The 18745-nt window shown below is 36.5% G+C and overlaps 4 protein-coding genes across 6 annotated transcripts; 1 reads left to right on the forward strand and 3 right to left on the reverse strand.

Moving 5' to 3' along the window:
• Window positions 1-291: 291 nt before the first annotated feature.
• On the reverse strand, window positions 292-3647 carry LOC121768481 (transcription factor 25-like). Its single transcript, XM_042165023.1, has 4 exons — window positions 3252-3647; window positions 2250-2788; window positions 819-1733; window positions 292-732 (listed from the first exon to the last, which is right to left on the reverse strand). Exons 1-4 carry the CDS (start codon window positions 3414-3416, stop codon window positions 474-476), a joined length of 1878 nt encoding a protein of 625 aa, XP_042020957.1. The 5' UTR covers window positions 3417-3647; the 3' UTR covers window positions 292-473.
• Window positions 3648-5048: 1401 nt separating this feature from the next.
• LOC121767549 (probable bifunctional methylthioribulose-1-phosphate dehydratase/enolase-phosphatase E1) lies at window positions 5049-8222 on the reverse strand. The gene is made up of 9 exons (XM_042163838.1): window positions 8030-8222; window positions 7889-7941; window positions 6825-6902; window positions 6593-6748; window positions 6230-6376; window positions 6055-6156; window positions 5847-5956; window positions 5649-5767; window positions 5049-5294 (listed from the first exon to the last, which is right to left on the reverse strand). Exons 1-9 carry the CDS (start codon window positions 8148-8150, stop codon window positions 5203-5205), a joined length of 978 nt encoding a protein of 325 aa, XP_042019772.1. The 5' UTR covers window positions 8151-8222; the 3' UTR covers window positions 5049-5202.
• A 901-nt stretch (window positions 8223-9123) lies between these two features.
• LOC121768062 (rapid alkalinization factor 23-like) lies at window positions 9124-9686 on the reverse strand. Its single transcript, XM_042164404.1, has one exon. The coding sequence runs from the start codon at window positions 9631-9633 to the stop codon at window positions 9301-9303; it is 333 nt and encodes a 110-aa protein (XP_042020338.1). The 5' UTR covers window positions 9634-9686; the 3' UTR covers window positions 9124-9300.
• Window positions 9687-13004: 3318 nt separating this feature from the next.
• On the forward strand, window positions 13005-18649 carry LOC121769094 (putative nuclear RNA export factor SDE5). 3 transcript variants are annotated; one of them, XM_042165781.1, is made up of 11 exons: window positions 13005-13655; window positions 13849-13874; window positions 14493-14570; window positions 14843-14916; window positions 15027-15268; window positions 16406-16491; window positions 16696-16752; window positions 17320-17387; window positions 17471-17571; window positions 17647-17714; window positions 18415-18649. In XM_042165781.1, the coding sequence occupies exons 1-11, from the start codon at window positions 13163-13165 to the stop codon at window positions 18529-18531; spliced, it is 1410 nt and encodes a 469-aa protein (XP_042021715.1). In that variant the 5' UTR covers window positions 13005-13162; the 3' UTR covers window positions 18532-18649. The 3 variants fall into 3 exon arrangements, with proteins under 3 accessions (XP_042021715.1, XP_042021717.1, XP_042021716.1); XM_042165783.1 differs by having other exon boundaries at window positions 17471-17562; XM_042165782.1 differs by having other exon boundaries at window positions 14846-14916.
• Window positions 18650-18745: the final 96 nt, after the last annotated feature.

Consider the following 18745-nt stretch of genomic DNA (forward strand, 5'->3'; position numbering starts at 1 on the left):
TGTGATTATACGGATGTCATTAGATTATCTTATGGCATTTAAGGAAAAAGATAGGTTTAAACAAATATGGTGTATAAAGAGCTAATCAGTGGTGAGATGAGTTGCGTATGAATGAATATTTGGATAAATAAATAAAAGTTTACAGGTATGCAATTATCATACCAGAATTTGTGATATCACTTATTCAGTAAATTATTCAATGTCACAATTGCTCATATATTTTTCATGTTTGATCAATTTGATAAGGCCTACCAATTGTTTAACATCATTTTTCATTGCAACACAGGAAAGTCCTCAACAGAAATATTTTCATGAAATCTAAGGGGTGTTAAAATCTGAACAGATTTAGAACTTGCATCTTTTCAACAGTTTGACACCCAACTTCACACAAAAACATCGGTTTCAAATGCAAAAAACTCAGACCTTCCTTATTCCCGCTTTTACATTGCCTGATAATCGATCCTAAACTCAGCCTAATCCTCATCGGCTTGCCCTGGGAGATGATGCTCGTCCTCTCCGTCTCCAGTTCCATAGTTTACCCATGGTAGGATCGACTCAAATAGTACAGCAAGTGGACTTCTGTTAGCAACATCACGAAGCACATGGTTTTCAGGAATCTGTTCAGGGATCTCGATCCCACCACCCCTTTGATTGACTATAAAGTCCTGCAAGTTTTCCGGCGGCATTGTTGGCACCGAATCAGAGAATTCAGAGACCAACAAATAAGAATACCTGGCAAAGCAAAGGGGGAGAAAATATTTAATGAGTAAAATTTGCAGTAAAATCAATGAAAAAAACAAATATGGCTTTGTGCTCACTCATTCTTCTCTGATGAGAAAGCCTCTTTCCTCACACATGCCCAGTCATTGACATCACTTTCTTTCTTTTCCAGCATCTCAATCAGTGATATTGTCGAATCATATAAGAGTTTTTGCAGATCTTGGAGTCTCCATATTATGTAGCTCTTCTCAATATATATTGCAATCAAGTGATCCAGAGACGGGCTTCCTGTTTCTTCAGATCGAAAGAAACTGTGCTTCACTACACTGGTCCACTTCCTATCATTTAAAGGGACCTTCACAACCAGTTTCTTCAATACTGATGGATGGAGCATCAAAGCCTGCTTCATCAGTTCAAATGAAGTAGCTTTCCCGACTTCTGTTTCACTTTCCCCACCACCTAAAACTTCTTTGCTCTCAAGGCAAAGCCGGCAAATCGCAAGGGAATAAGAAAAATTCGGAAATAGCCACAGGGAATTGTCGGATTGATATTCTTCAGAAAACTGTTCCAACCAACCATGCTCCTCAGCTCTCAAAGCATAGTAGTCAATGCAGAACATAGCACCCATCGGATCGTTCGAATCAAGGGAAAGCAAGAGCTTACATATTTCAAGGGCAGATCTGTGGCAACCACGCCTATCCATATTTTTCATATGAGTAAAAAGTGCTGAGAAGAGTGGCTTGTTCATATCATGATCGTACTTCAATTGGCAGTTCCTTGATGGAGTGAATAGTGGATGCCATGCACATTCTAGAGCGTATAGACATTTTGCAGTAGCATCAGCTGACATTTGGTGTTCACCCGTGAATTTGAAATAGTCCGCTAATGTCGTTAGTGAGTCTATGTGATAAGGATGATTCAACAGAACATTTGCTATCCCATTAAGGTCGTGATTCTCCTTGGCAGATTCAAAAGCTCTCTGAGCTTGGGCATATGATGACGAATGTGTGTATCTGACATGCATAGAACGGTGCAAACTGAGTAACTCAAGCACAATTTATAATAACCAAAGCTCATTGAGAAATTTAATTTTCAGATTCATGTTATGCACATGACACCAGCACTCGATCACATACAATTTTTTATGCACCTCCCAATCCAAAAACACTAGTAATCTCTTAATCATCCTACATCTTCATATCCATTTACCCTTTTTTCTCTTAAGGAGTAGCAGACATAAGTAAAAGTATAGCCTCTATGGACTTCGGAATTTTGTATCAGACATTGATATTAAAAAATATGAAATGCCTCAAAATCAAAAGTCGAAACCAATTGAGGAAATTTTTACACACTATGCTAATTGCTAAAATGGGGCTAATTTATCAAATGAGAGCAATATTCTGTTTTATTTTTTTTCCCCAGGATACATCTTCTGCGAGTCATTTGAATGCATTCAAATAAGTACACAGATAGATCCACAATTTAGCGATAAAATATTGTTGAAACTAAGAGAATGGAGCATAAATTACCTGAAATAGTGGACACCCTCTAGAGTATTGAGTAGTTCCATTGTTAGAGAGCCGTCCCAGCGTGGCCAATGTTGAGATGGAGATATTATGATAGTCTTCTTGAGATTATGAGTTCCTCGGCGACCACCACGCATAAGCCTAGGATTAGCGGATGATGAATTTCTGTCATGTGACTTCACCACTCTAGAACCAAATATCCTCCGGAGCTCATTTTCTGCACTGAGAAATTTGGGATCAACTTCTAGTACGCGAGTCTTGAAAGGTTTCTTGGGCAACTTGGCATCGGCATCAGCATTTAGTAACTTGTTCTTAGCAGGAGAACAAGTCTCTTGATGACCATCTGTCAAACTTAAGCTGTCTAAGTTGAGATCAGAAGATCCAGTACGATTAACTAGAGACAAGTCAGCTTTGTTCGAGTTCTTCTTCTTCTTCTTGTTTCTCTTCTTCTTTGAATTGGCATTTCGGGCAGGAACGGCAGCCGTTTCTGATAACGGAGCACTGTCTCGATCAGATGTCTCATTAGCATCTTCAGCTTGCTCCTGAATCAAACAAGTTTCAAATGAACACACATACTTTGTCAAAAAACTGTTTTGTGAGTAGTACATGTTGGGTACAAACCCATCCAACATCGGATGAGTGAGGGAAGTTGAAGGCAGTATATGAGTGTTGTCCTACACCAATTAGTTTGAGGCCTTTTGGAGTGACCCAAAAACAAATCCATGCAGGCTTGACCCAAAGCGGAGAATATCAAACTAATGTGGAGTCGACAATCCTAGCATCACAACTATCAGCAAACATGTAGGCAGACACAAGTGAAAGTAGTGAAGGAGCTTATGCCCTACCCTGCTAATGCAAAATGTTAATGCAAAAGCTCCTAATTATAATCTGAATCACCTAAAAATATACTCCTCATACACATATACAAAACATATTCATCAAGCACATGATTGAATTGACTGCTACCAATATTATTAGAAGAAGAGGCGAAATTGATGAGTAGACCTGATCGATTGCAGTATCATCATCGTCATCTCCGAGAAGGCTAAAGAGATTCCGAGCAGGGGCGGAAGATTGAGGAGACTCAGAATCATCATCATCGCCATCGCTGCGGAGCTGCAGAGCCGCTGATTGTTCATTAAGAACCTTCTTCATCAACCTAGAAGACATTTTGCAAATCCAGCCCTAATCAATCGACGGAGTTGAGTTGAGTTGAGTTGAGGAGGTGGAATCCAGAAACCTTGTTACATCTGAAACTGTATTCCTCAAATTGGGAGAGAGAGAGGGATAGGTAAGCTAGCGGTGGGTGTGGCCGACGACGCTGACTACGGCGGTCGGAGCGATGTTTTCTTATCTGGGAAAGCGTTTAGCTTGTTAATGGGCTTGCCTTCTTCCTGGGCTGACTCATTTATGGCCTACCTCATTTTAACACCATGCCATCCAATAATAGTACTCTAACAAAAAATTATAAATCTACTAAATTATCATACTTCAGCTAAATGTTACATTTTCCTTTTTAATTTATCTCATAAATAATGTCACATTTTTATTTTTTAAAATTTTCTCTTATATTAATATAAATATACTATTTTCTCTTTCAATTTAATACACCAAAAACACTCCTAAAATCCTAAAATCATGTGTCTATCATTACTCAAATGTAACATATTATGGAGCGGAGGAAGTATATTCATAGCTCGAATAACAGATATAAGAGGCACATTTCCAACTACTCTATTAAAATAGTAAAAATCTATGATTAGTCAATAGACCATCTCTAGGATACTATAAAATCCAAAATGAATCAAGCAATTAGCTCCAATATATCTCCAAACCAATCTCATTTATAGTTTTTGAGTAAAATATACCCTATTTGTCCCACTCAAAATATTCACTTTCTATATTTTAAAATAAATCTCTCATTAAAATATTCAACCACATTTTCCACTATAGTTTATCACAAACAACTATTCCACCTAAAACTCTGTGCCACTAAAATAAACTCAAATCACTTTTTCAAAATTTTATGAATAAAAATAGGTAGTTGATAAAGATTATGCTCTCTTAAGTTTGAATTTAGTGTAAATGATGAAATAAAATTAGACAGTAAAAACACTATTTTGGTCCTAAACATATGACCAAAATACGATGTTGGTCCAGAACATTTACTTTTTAAAAATCGAGTCCTAAATAAATGAATCGTTGTCAGATTGGTCCTTTCTTTGACAGTTCCATAAAAAACTAACGGTCAACGGACGATTAGTGAAATTTTGACTAAATTAGAATTTTAATTCATGATTAATTAAAATAAAATAAAATAGAAAATTAAAAAAAATCACTTTTATCATTCTGGAGACAAGAAGAGAGACAATGGGAATTTTTTTAAAAAAATATCTATATTATTTTATTCTAATTAATCATGGATTGATATTCTAATTTAGTCAAAATTTAACTAATCATCCGTCAACCATTAGTTTTTTACGGAATCGTAACAAAAGGACTGATCTGACGACGATTTCATTTGTTTAGATCTAAAAAGTGAATGTTTGGGACCAACTTCTTATTTCGGCCATATAGTTAGGACCAAAATAGTTTTTACTCATAAAATTACTATTTGAAGTGACATTTATCCTAAAATGAGTTTGAATTTCGTGTAATTGGAGATGCTCTAAAGATTTTTTCAAATTAGTCATTTTTCATATTGTGATTTACCCTAATTTGTTAAAACAAAAAAACCTTTTCACTTTATAATTTTATTAAAATAGTCATAACGATCATTTCTAATAGAACCACCAAAACTAGTGAGACGAGTGAGATGATGAGAGTATTATATTAAAAAAAAAGAAACAGCAAAAGAATATACTGTGAAACCTACTAATGATTTGCTCACCTTTATAAACCCTCCTATTTGATTATGTTACATGTGTCAGTATTGACTAGGGGTCTAGATTCTGAATTAAATTTCAGACAAGGAGTTAGTGGTCTGAAAACCATGATTTTCTGGTAGCGGTCCATTTCCTGGTCTGATAGATATGATCACCTCCAAACCTGCATTACAACTCATGCAACTAAAAGCCTGTTTCTAGCTGCAAAAAATAAATACTCTCTATCCGTCCCATGAAAATAGAAATACTTTCCTTTTTCGTCTGTACATAAAAATAGCTCATTTCTATATATGAAAAGTTCTTCTCCACTTATGTACATCAATTTATTTACAACTTATACTACTATAGCCTATCGTTAAACACTACTCCGTGTCCTAACACCACTTTATAATTTGTGTATTAATTCTCGTGTCATTTTAAATGTCTGTATTTTTATGGGATGGGGGGAGTTATAGACTTACACTAGGTAACATCATATTATCCTTGAATTTGGAGAAAGTAAAAGAGATAGGTATACCTGCTGCTTTTGCAGCTATAGCTTCTTGATATACATCAGTGACAAATAAAATTTGTGATGGATCATCTACTCCAAGAGACTCCCAGATTTCTTGGTAGCTTTTCTTTTCTTTTTTGTTCCTGCAAGTCGATATGGTATCAGTATGATATTCACGTAGCAATTGATAGCCGAGAAGCAAATAGTATTGAAATAATTTACCCAATGGTAGTATCAAAAAAACCACATAAGTATTTTCTGAGATCACCGTAGTTTGTATTGCCAAAAATTAGCCTCTGCGCCAATCTGCTACCACTCGAATATACATATACCTGATGGCATAAACAATTTATCCCTTTAGATGAATTATCCACAAATAATTCACACCTCAACTCGTTAGATGAACATGGAAAAGCATAGCATATAACACCTTAAGTCCCATAGCATGCCACTTTTCTAGAGCTTCGGGTACATCATCGTACACAACTGCCTCGATCTCGTTACTCCAAAACCCTGTCCGCCATATATGCCCCTGTTAGATGACATGTTTTTTCAGAGTTAAACATCATACAATTGTAGCTAAAATGACATTTAGTTAGCCTTACCTGCAATTGCTTCAAGGATGTAATTTTCCTATCGGCTTTTATCATAGCCTGCACGTTCGCAACGACACTTGCAATTACCTCCTCTCTGTCTCCATGTGTGGGGATAGGAACTGCCCCAACAACATTCTTTACAACATCTTCTACCACCTGCATGAACAAAAATGGAAAAACCCCAGTTCACAAAGTAGCCTAGATAAGGCTAAGATATATGAGTTATACGGGCTTATTTGACTGTTTGGTAGATAAGATAGGCCCACGCCAGGCACTTAAACCCCATCTTTATCTTAAACACCATCATATTCCAATTATCTCGTGTTATCTTAACATGCCTACAAAACAGGCACTAGCACACAGATGACTTACTTGAGCTCGTAGTAATTCAATGTCGTCTTGAGTTTCTGCAGTATCATATGTCAGCTCCAGATGCTTCCCCACATTGTCACGAGCATATGGGAAGAGAACATCCGTAACAAACGATATGGGAGTAGTCGTTCCTTCAATGTCCAGAACAATACAACGCTGCAATTCATCGATTCGTTGACTTAGACCAACACAGTGTAGAAATAAAGATGGCAGAAAAGAGTTAGAAAATTACTCTTGCTGGTGCAATGCCATTACTTGAAGTCCCCGCCTCAGCAGTAACTGGAGCATTACGACGTCTGCCTAGAACTCTCTGTGAAATTCAAATTGAAGCATGTAAAGATGCTGTACAATCCAAGCCAATTGATGGAGTTAACGGCAGCATAGAAAAGATAGTGGTAACATTCATCAATTTTCTAATCGAAAGGAAACACGAAAAATGGTGATTTATATCTCTATCATATAAACTATGTCTATGTGGATGATATATCAGTGTATGAGTGTGTAAATAAAAGCAAACAATGCATGAATTGCTCACTAATCTGAACTGGAGAAAGAAGTATATCAATCATAAACATTGAGAAATTATCTTAGTCAAATTATCCTGTTATACTCACTCCATCCCATAAAAATATGTACATTTTTCATTTCCGTCCGTCCCATGACAATACGGCTATTTTCATTTATGGAAAGTTGTCTCAAACTCATTACTCTTAGACCATCTCCAATGGTACACTAAAACCTAAACCAGGATCGGTATTTAGCTCCAATAGTACTCCAAAACCAATCACATTTTTGGTTTTTGAGTAAAAAATACCTATATTTAGGTTTACACTAAATCAAAACCAAAAAGTTTTTCAAATTTTGTGAGTTAAAAAGGCATAATATAGAAAATATTCTTTTAAGTTTGATTTTAGTCTTTTAAGTTTGATTTTAGCGTTGGAGTAAAATCATATTTGATGTGACATTTACACTAAAATGAGTTTGAGTTTAGTGTAAATGGTTGGAGATGCTCTTATGCATCAATTTATTTACAACTTATACCACTATTACCTACCATTACAACTCACTAAACTCTTGTAGTAATAACGTGAGTCACCCCATCTACTAACACTACTTTAACTTTAAGTGTCATTCTACTCCTCTTTCTTACTTACCAATTATGCAGTAGTTCCCGTGACATTTCTAATGCACATATTTTTACAGGACGGAGAGAGTATTAGCTAAACATCATCATCAATTAGCTAAACATTAGAGCCCCAATGCTAAATGTATTATCCTAAACAATAACGAATTCACCTTGAGGAACTTGGAAGGCTTAGGCAACACAGATCCACAGGGAGGCAACACACCTACAAAAATTATAGAAAAATCAGAGAGTGATGGAAAAAAACTAACAGCAAACACAAGCCCAATTTTGTAAAATGAAGATAGATATACCTGAAACCCAGCCAAGATTCTTGAATTGGCCGCACGGCTCAGAAACAATGGCCTTAGTTTGTTTCACTCTGCTGTCCACTACGAGGAAAATGGGGGGCGATGAAGCTACAGCCGCTGCCATTCTAGTTTTTGTGAAATGCTGATTTCTCCCAACGCAACCTTATATAGTTATATTTATGTGGGTGTCAGCTCAACGCTGAGTAACCTCTATTTTTTCTTCGTTTACTTCTCATCCCAAACCGAATTGGATCGACGGTTAACCACCGGACCAGAACCGTAACAATAATTCCGCTTTATTCGGCCCCTTACGGTTCATTGGAATAAAGAACCGGAATTAATATTATAAATACATATTTTTATTCATAAAATATAATTTTTTATTTAAATGCGTAACTTAATTTTCAATAAACAATCCAAATCTAATTTTAGTAGGATTTATTCGTATTGCAACTTTCTTCGCAAAAAATAATATTTCATATTTTTTATCTATTAAATCCAAATTCTTGGTAGTATTAATAGGCAAGATAAAGTTTGAGTTTGAAATGCTTGTGTTGAGTATTTTGAATTTGTTTTTAAGTGCTTCTTTGCTTTTATAGTATAGCATGGTAATATTTTAATTTATGTATTATTATAAATTTATATACTATTGTCTATGGAGTACAAATTTTTTTTTGCATTTTTATAGTTGTGCTTGTAATTTTTTTTAATCTAAAAAATATCTACTTTTAGGGGGAAAATGCAATATTATATATTCCCCTTCGTCTCTTAATATATGTCTCATTTTGAGTTTTAAGAAAGACAAAAGAAAGTGAGATAAAAAGTTAAAGGGATGTGAATCCTATTTTTTATATTAATTTTATAATAAAACGTGAGTAAAAATGAGTTAGCGGCTACTACCAATAGTAGTAAAAATGAAATGAGATAGTGAACATAAGGCTGATCAAAATGGAAAACTAGAACATATAATGAAGGACAGTACTGAAAAGAATTTCTATTTCTGCGGCCGCCCTTGACGATACTACGGTCCAGACTTAGAGAATGAGGCGAATGGATCGATAATTTGATTAACAATGAGACAAAATTCACGAGGGGCATTTTAAGTTGACGACTTGCATCCATGTATTGAGAAAGATAGTAGATTACAATATAGACAACAAGTTATGCATTGCCGTATGAATTAAAAGCCATCATATAGATTAAATACGAATGAGAAATGGAAAAAGGAAACAACGGGTGTTGCTTTGTACGTAATACATGTCGAAAACCGATCCTTAAACGGTACTTCTAGCGCAACGAGAAGCCCGGGTGCAACCGCGGTTGTAAGGGTTGGCTTGCTCGTGGCCGCGACAATTGTAATAGGATCGGCCCCTCTTGTTGCACGGTGTTTTGTTCCGGGAGAGGGCCCCGTAGCTGACGTAGCCTGCAGGGCCAAGCTGTCTCCGCGCGCTCTCTGATTCCATCATCATCTCCTCGTCAATCTCGATGGCGTCCTCGACCAGCCCGTGGCCATCGGGCTCCGCATCTCCCAAATCGTACGTGCTCGAATGCGCCACCGCGACAACTAGAGCAAGCATTAGAACAAACAACCCCATTCGTAAAGCCATCCTTGTTAATCCAAGATGATTAAACTAAGATGGCTTGGCTTTTTCTCCTTCTCCCTTTCTTCTTCCTAATTTGTATTTGTGTTTTGGCTTCTTCGACTTTTATATTTACTAATTGGGAAGGACCATAGAATTACATCAATTAGGTACCGCTTTTTGCTCCTTGTTTTTCTAGGAATGGGGACTACAGCAAATATAGGACCATTAGTTCGTTTACCCTATCTCTTCATTTTTGCCATTTAATCAACTCTTAATACATGAAATATTAACCTCTATTTTCAGTCTAAAATTTGACGTCACAAATAAATTCAAGTGTATTAAAAAAAATATCTCAAAATCTTATTCCATCATGTGGCATTAGTAAGTAAGGTGGGAAACTTATAAAAACACATTATTTATGTAACAGTAGCTTCGAATATATGAGAAAACGGATGTATTCAAATAATATCTTAGTCCCTCCGTCCCACAATAATATACACTTTCTAATTTTGACAACTCTTTTTTCTCATTATCACATTATTCACTAATAATATTTTAATTATTTTTTCTCTTCTCTTTTACTTTAATAATTTTTATTAAAATTTGCTCCAAATTCAAACTTCATATATTTTTTGGACGGAGGAAACGACATACGTTAACAATGATTAAATCTGGGCCACAAATTGAAACTTTAGCGGATGAGTTAACACCACGTGTCATTTGTGATTCTCTCCTCAAATCTAAAATACCTTATCATTCCTTTTTTTATATAAATTAAAATAAAATAAATATTCCCTCCGTTTCTTTATAGTTAATGCAAAGAAATATTGGATGTGTTAAATAAATAGATAAAATAGTAAGAGGAGGAAAATGTAGTGAGAATAAAATATAAGGTGAATAAAGTAGAAAGAATAAAGTATGAGAGAGTAAAGTAAAAAAGAGAAAAAAGTTACCATATATGAAAATGACTCAACTATGAAGGAACTTCCCGAAATAGAAAAATGACTCTGTGAAGGTGTGTCCTTGCAGTTCACTGATTCAGTCAAGTGACAGAGCCGTTGAAGCTCGGGGCAGGGATCAAGAAGGAAGCTCGGCTTTGAGCTAGAACTAGCCGAGAAGGGAGTTCGGTTTTGAGCCGAGAAGGGAGTGCGGTCTTGAGCTCGGTTTGAGCGCCGAGAAGGGAGTGCGGTCTTGAGCTCGGTTTTGAGCTGCCGAACTGGAACTAGCAGGGAGCTCGGTTTGAGCTGCCGAGCTGAAACTAGCCGTTGGTGTTTAGCGGTTGTAACTGTTTCTAGAAACAAATTAGTTAGTTTGTTTTTCTTCTTGACTCCCATATATACTTACAGCTCGATTGTAATCAGAGAGAGAGAGACGCAGAACACAGATTACGCACACAATTGAAGAGAATTCTTGCACTAGCTAGCGTTTGCTTAGAGTGATAGATTGTGAGTGTGAAGTTCTTGTATTGAGAGTTCCATCAATAAAATTCCGGTCATCTTCTCCGTGGACGTAGGTGATTCATCACCGAACCACGTTATACCTTTGTGTGTTTTATTTTTCGATCGTGTGCGTGTGAGATCGGCGGCAACACGACCCCAACAGACTCAACTATGAAGGAACAAAGGGAGTACTAAAGTATGAGATAAGAGGATAATGATAGTTGAAACAATGTTAATTGGTTGTGAGACCCACATTATTACAAGTGTTTAATGAGTTATAATGGTGAATAATAATGTTATAGGTTGTAAATTAATGCACATGGATAATGAGTTGGAGATAATTTTTCACAAATGTAATCTGCCAGCAAGAATAAAATAGAAAAATATATTTTCAAACTTAGAAATGCATCGTGACTATTTTAAAATATATTTCGATATAATTTCTTCACCTTAAATCACAAGAAACGCCAAATAAAAAGAAAAACAGATTTGATCTCTTGTAATGCTATCTCAATAGCTTACAAAAAGATGTATAAAGAAAGTGTGGAATCATACAAAAAGTTGGCAGAGCATCCACACAGTGGTTTTCGCTCGGCTATAGCTCAGTTATAGCCCAACTACAAACTCCTCATGTCACATCATCAAGACAAGCAAATAGCCCAGCAATAGTCTAGCCACATCACTCAAAATTATATAAAACAAATAATTGACAATCACACAAAATACGGAATTAAATTTACGACACAGATACGAAAAAATCCAATAATTTTATTTAAATTAAAAAAAAGTACATTTAAAAAAAATACATAATTAAAAAAAAACTAACGCTGTGCATTCTTCCGCGCCCACAACTCTTCAATTAAATCCTTTTGGAGTCGAATATGAGCATCCGTTGGCGCATGTCGGCATGTGCTTGGAGGATGGCTTCATCGTGCGGGACCCCCCTTCATATGTTGGGGGCGGCCATGTCGTGGCTTGGACCGGCTTCATTATCGTCGTTGGCCCAACTAGTCAGTTGTACACCTTCATCTTCGACAATCATGTTGTGCATAATAATACAGACGTACATTATATCAGCAATGCAGTCGATATGCCACAAACACGTTAGACCCCTAATTGCCGCCCATCGAGACTGGAGCACACCAAATGCGCGCCGACTCCTGCCGTTCCGCAAAGTAGACCTTCCTCTCATCTGAAGCGCATCTGATCGTCTTCACAAAGACGGGCCACCTAGGGTATATCCCATCCGCCAAGTAGTAGCCCATATCATGCCGGTTGCCGTTGGCGACAAAACTAATGGCCGGACCGACGCCCTGGCACTGCTCGTTGAAAAGGGGCGACGAGTTGAGGACGTTGAGGTCGTTGTTCGACTTGACTACCCCAAAATACGCATGTCAAATCCACAACCGGTAGTCAGATACGACCTCGAGGATCATCGTGTGATTCTTTCCCTTGTAGCCGGTCGTGTAGAACCCCTTCCAGGCAGGGGGACAGTTCTTCCACTCCCAATGCATACAATCTATGCTGCCTAACATACCCGGGAACCCATGCTTCTCCCCGTGCATCTACATCAGATCCTGGCAGTCTTCGGGGGTAGGGCTTCGAAGGTACTGATCACGGAAAATTTCAATCACGCCCTGACAGAAATACTTCATACATTCAAGGGCAGTCGTCTCACCGATGTGGGGGTACTCGTTAAAAACAAGTGGTGCGAATGAAAATGACGTGCAAAACGCGTATATATAGTGTTTAAAAAAAATTCGCTTGCCGGTTCGGAGCCTGCAATGGTGGCGAGCGGACCGGTGCGCTCATCGATTTTTTCGCCGAAATGACGCTCGCCGGTTACAATGGTTCGACGAGCGAACCGGCGAGCGCCGAAGATCAGCTAGCCGGTCCGCTCGCCGCCATTGTGGATGCTCTAAAGACGCGTGACTGAAGTACTGAACAGACGGAAGGCACCCAATTCAAATAAAGTAAAATCGAGATATGATGAAACAGCCAAATCAAAGCAACACGATGAAAATGAATCTGATGCGTTTAGCAAATTTGTTGGTGTCTAATTGAGGAATGAGTATTATCTAGGGTTTTCGATAAACCTTTTTGTTGCGAAGAAGATGAAATTAGACGTGGTTCCTTCATTTGGGGATGATGATCAAAACAATCTGAATATACTGCTTGAAGCTTTCGGTTCCGCTGTTTCCTTCGAAGACATAGCTTCTTCCTACTGCGAAACCGGCCGGAATTTGAATTCCACCTCGGAAATGCTCTGCAACATTCAGTCCGAGAACGGAGGGAGCTCCTCCTCTACCGATAAAGGCCGCATTGTTAAATTGAATTCGGATAAGTGTTCGGCGTCGATCGGAACTGTTTCTGGTGTGATCGGAAAGGACTACGTCAACCCTTGGCGACGTCGTTCCGATGGACCGAAGGAGAGGTTCAAACCTATGAAAATTAATTCAATTGATTTTCCGGTCGCCGAGATCTGGGGTGAGGAAAAGGAGCCACGAGTTGCTACTCAGCCCATGGACAATGTTCTTGGAGAATTTCTTTATAGAATGCTTGGAACTGGGTTTCAGCTTGACATGGGTGTAATCCAACAAGTTATTGGTGAGTTTTGTTGTTTTCAATTTATCTGGAATGATAACAATAATTATGGAAATTTGAATACAGGATATTTAGGGTAGTCCTTGCATTACTTTGAAGAGGACTTTATGGTTCCTGATATTTTGGTTATGAATGCTGAATTGTTTTTGGCTTGCAACACCTAACATCTCTTGCTCTTCTGTTTTCTAATTTGCAGGACAATGTGGGTACAATATGCCAATGGTTAGTCAATGTTGTTAATTACCTTTGCTTCTATTGATTGTTTATTGTTCATTTGAAGTTTGGAGGATGATGCCTTTGGAAGTGTATAAACAAAGTTTCTCAAAAAAGCTCGGAAAGTAAACTGATTTCTGAGAACATGTTTGGTTAATATATTTCTGAATGTTGGAATTGATCTTCTCTGAAATCATTTAACGCCTAATACTTATAACAAGCATAATCCCTTTTCATTTTCTGAATAGACTCCCATGCTATCAGTATACAAAATAAAGCATAGTTTATCTTATGGAGTACTAGATTTGAGACATTCATTTTGGATTATGAATGTCTCTATAGCAAGATGAGTTTCTAGTTTGAGCTATTGTGAGAAAACTAATGTGGTTGTTCTAAACCCTGTGTTTCCAATATCATGTCCTAATAGTTGATCCAGTCCTAGAATGAAGTAGTTGAACATTAATTCAGCTGGAACAGTTTTTGCATACAAAAAGGGAACATTATCTTGTTGATAGTGTTGAGAATTATATTAAAGGAAGAATCTGTATAAATTTTTAAGTGTACTAAACTATTCTATCCTACGAATAACTTCTTATTTACTCCATTTGTATTCCTAACAATGTGCAGTGCATTGACAAACTCTTTGATATATCAGCTGCTACCCTAGAGAAGAGTGATGATGTTATTGGCATATCAACTACAACTGTGAGTTCTTTAAAATTATTGCTTCAATATTTTTTGCCAACAGCTTCGTCAGTTATTGTAGAATCTAATATGATATCTGTCCTTTTCAGAGTAAAATTCTTCAATGATTTTACTGTAAAAGAACTCTTGTAGTACCTACTATTGTCAATTGAAAATTGTGCCTACTCGTCAACGTATAACAATTAACAATGTGATGTGCCCACTTATATCAAATAAGTTGCTGTGAGTTATCTTATATTGGCTTCCTTTCCAATTTTGTTGCTTCTTTAAAGCAGGAGATGATGAGCAAAATCCATAATGCGGGGTCCACGTCTTGTCCAAAGCAATCACAACTTCTTTCAGGAAGGTACAATTCTTGCTATTAGAATATAGTGGATGTGAATCATGTAATATTAACTTTCTTTTGTATCTGATACAAGTATGTTGAAAATAATATCATCTTTTCAAATTAAAAAGTGATGCTAGTGGTGGAGACCTATCAGTATTACCTCAGACAGATATAGGGAAGAAAGACGTGCAAAGAGAAATTTTAGAAGCACTATTTGGTGCACCTAACAGATTTGAAGATCATCATCAATCCAACCGTCCGGTTAGAACACACAAGCAGTCGTCCTATGGTCGGATTGTGGCCAAACCAATGGAAGAAAAAATCGTCGACGATTTTACTTTTATTACCAGGCAAACTATTAACTGTAGAAGTATGTGTTTTCTTATATCTTTGTACTCTTTTGTGTTGTGTTTCTTATCGAATCAACAGTTGTTTGTCTTTGCTCATTCTATCATGTTAGTGATGCAGATAGTTGCTTGCATAAGTCCTAACTTACTCTTTCGATGTCCTTTATATCTATGTGTAAATGAACTAGCAAGCAGCCAAGCATCAAAATTATCTCTTCACTGGCTGTCGTTGACATTATCCCCACGAGACATATCATCCTTTAGTTCTAACATAGGTTTTCATCTTACAGCTGCAACAACCTTTCATTTGACTTAAGACTAGTCATTCGACCTATGTTATTTGAGAGACTTATCTATTTCTTCAATGCCATAATTGCCATTATATTTATGTTTTCTGGATGTAACTTTAGACATCACTTTACTGTCAGTTTCCTCATCACACTGATACGATTAGAGAAATGAAGCAAATGTAAGTTTGTTGAAGAACACTTTGTGCATAAAATGAAATACATAATTTTTTATAAAAAATTATAAAATATAACAACTTCAAATGTAAGGAAAGCCTTGGCAAAGCTGTCCAATACAATACTCAAAAGTAATCCTCTTCAACATCCAAGGGCATCTATTTATAATTCTAGAAAGAAGAAAGATAACATCTACTGGAAAATAATAACTAGCTACTATAACTTTATTCAAGCTTCACTATCTGTAATTAATGTTCACTACTTGTAACCAAAGCAACCAACATCAACTGCTACTCCACTTTATTCAAGCTCCACTACTGCTGCCTGCATTATTGCATATCAGATACAACATTCCTGTCTAACCTTTTCATGTTCTAAAATTTTCCTTCCAATTAAGTCAGGGTTCAAAGAAGTTCAGAGGCTTTCTGTTAACCAACTAAGCTGTCACACTTTAGATGTATAACTACCACCAAATTATTGGACAATGCTCAATGCTTTGGTTCTATGATTATTCTGTGTAATCGTAACAATTAACTGTAATGCCATATATTGATGTCTTCATCTCGTAGCTTCTGCATGCCTCAGTGTGTCAGTGACATGATTCTTTTGTAGGTTGTGCTTTTAATAAATTTTTACTAAGTCAGGTTTTGCATACTTTTATGAATGCTGTCTAATGCATGCAAATGTGATTTGTAGATTCTGAAGCAAATGATGAGAGTTATGATGAACTACGAAAAGCTGTTGCAGAGAATTGGGTTACAATGAAATTTTACTACAAAGCTGTATGTTTTTTCTTGATTGTGTCCCTTCTTGTACTAAACATCTTCCTTATCGTGTTATGAACATTATCAGTAGTATCAGTAGTATCTACAGCTACCATGTACCCTTGTTGTGCCCTCCCTACCTTACGTTTATTTTCTTTTCTTTCAGGCAAATATAAAACTGTACTTCATGATCCACGACTAACTATTTGTAAGTTCTTGCAGTCTATGGATGCATTCATGAAAAAGGAATTTGAATCTGCTCAAAACCTTCTAGAACAGGTATTTGTATTTATACTAAATTTTCACCCTCACTTTGCACAACACAGTGCAGAATTAGGTCTCATAAAGTGGTATAAAATTTTTTATGGTGAATTGTAATTAAATCCCAACCTTTCAGCATTTTTGCAAATAAACTATACATTGTTACAACAATGTCCCAGTCTTTCGATTTATAGCAAATTCAACCCTCTTAATTTTTTACATAATTTTGGAGTTGATAATAGACATCTATTTATCATTGATACTCAAAATCGATTGAAATGTTTTTGAAGCCCATTATGTGTTGTCCTCTGGAATTGTTGATTTCATCAGAATGTTTGCCAAATTCTGAAATGTTTAGAACTTAGCAAATTTAGTGCTTGAACCTTTTATACTTCAAGGAGTTAATCTTCTGTAACAATTTGTGTAATAGTACTCTGAATTTGAGAATTTTGAATGTGTGTACACTAGGATCTTAATGTCCTTTGACTGAGGCTCCATCTGTGCCACATAAAAAATGCCAAATTAGATACTTTGCTTTGATTTTTATGTGTAGCCATTGTTTATCAGATATGTTGATTGTTGTAGGGTAACTTCTATAAAACGAAGGCCCGAGAAGCAGATGAAAAATCTGCCCAAAAACTAATTGAGAACAGGTCAAGATAAATACTTCTTGTTGTTTTGTAACATTCATCGGTCTTTGATCATTGATGTCCAAAATATCTCATTGGGTTTGCAGTAACAAAGAAGAAGAATATTGCATCAATGTGCATTATCTTGAACCAAAAGATGCCTTGTACCACATGAAACTTCATCTTAGCTCTCTTTGTGGTTTGTCATGTCCGTTACCATTCTAAACATGTTTTGAATTCTCATTTCACCTGGCCACAAATCTCTGACACATGATTTCATCAGCTATTCAGTTCATGAAGGTTGTAGTTGGGACTGGCGGAGACAAGAAAGACAAGCGAAGGAAGCTTCTGGTACGATTATGTTTTGTTATATTGAATTTCTGCTTTTATTTGTTTATTTCTCTTTTTTCCGCTATATGGAGTATTTTGTTATGCACTTACATTCCAGAAAAAAACAATGAACATTTTTATGTAGTCGTACTAGAGTATGCGTTGAAGATTATTCTCCGGTAGCTCTGGTATATCGATTCTGAATCAGGATATGGATTTTATGTGTAGTTAAAAGCTCAACAGCAATAGGTTTCTTTGATTTTGATAAGAGATGATTCCTTTTCACCCAAATTTGGTCGTTTTCTATAATCTGGGTATGAGTAATTACTCAAAAAGAGGCCCCACATTCCACTCACGTATCATTTAATTTAATAGTAGTCCCGTTTTTCCATTTTGGTCCGTCCGCGAATAGAATCCCCGGTTCATAATATACTATAAATGGTAAAGAGGCTCCCTATTCCACTACCTATCTTCCATTCACTTTTCTTAACATATCTTAAAACCCGTGCCGAAAAGAAATGAGACTCCTATTCGTGGATGAAGGGAGTATAAACAAGTTGGACTCATATTCCACTAACTTTCTTCCAGAAGTGAGATTCCTATTTGTTTATGGAGTGAGTACTCGAAAATGTTGAGCTATCTCCATGAAATGTGTACTGATTCTTTTCTTGATAAATAAACAAATGACTTCTCATCCATCATTTACACTTGCTGTCCACAGATAACCAATCTTTTGGAAGAGGAGGGTATTACGTGGACTGAAGAAGGAAATGGATGGACAATATCCATCCGAGTTGACCAGATTGATCATAATAAATTGAGTTTTATAAACAAATAAGGCAGCCACTTGTTTTGATTTGTCCATCTCAACATTATTTTGTGGTGCCTTTGATGAAGCTTTATTCAAATATTGCAATTATTATTATTGGAAGGAAAACCATTTAAATTAGGTGTTACTCATTATTTTGATTATTTGTTGGGGAAATCTCCAGCAATACTATATTTTATCTTATTCTCATACTATATTTCGCCCTAGGAAAGGGGTCATCATC

Source organism: Salvia splendens, chromosome 15, assembly GCF_004379255.2.
Source record: "Salvia splendens isolate huo1 chromosome 15, SspV2, whole genome shotgun sequence".
Taxonomy (NCBI): domain Eukaryota; kingdom Viridiplantae; phylum Streptophyta; class Magnoliopsida; order Lamiales; family Lamiaceae; genus Salvia; species Salvia splendens.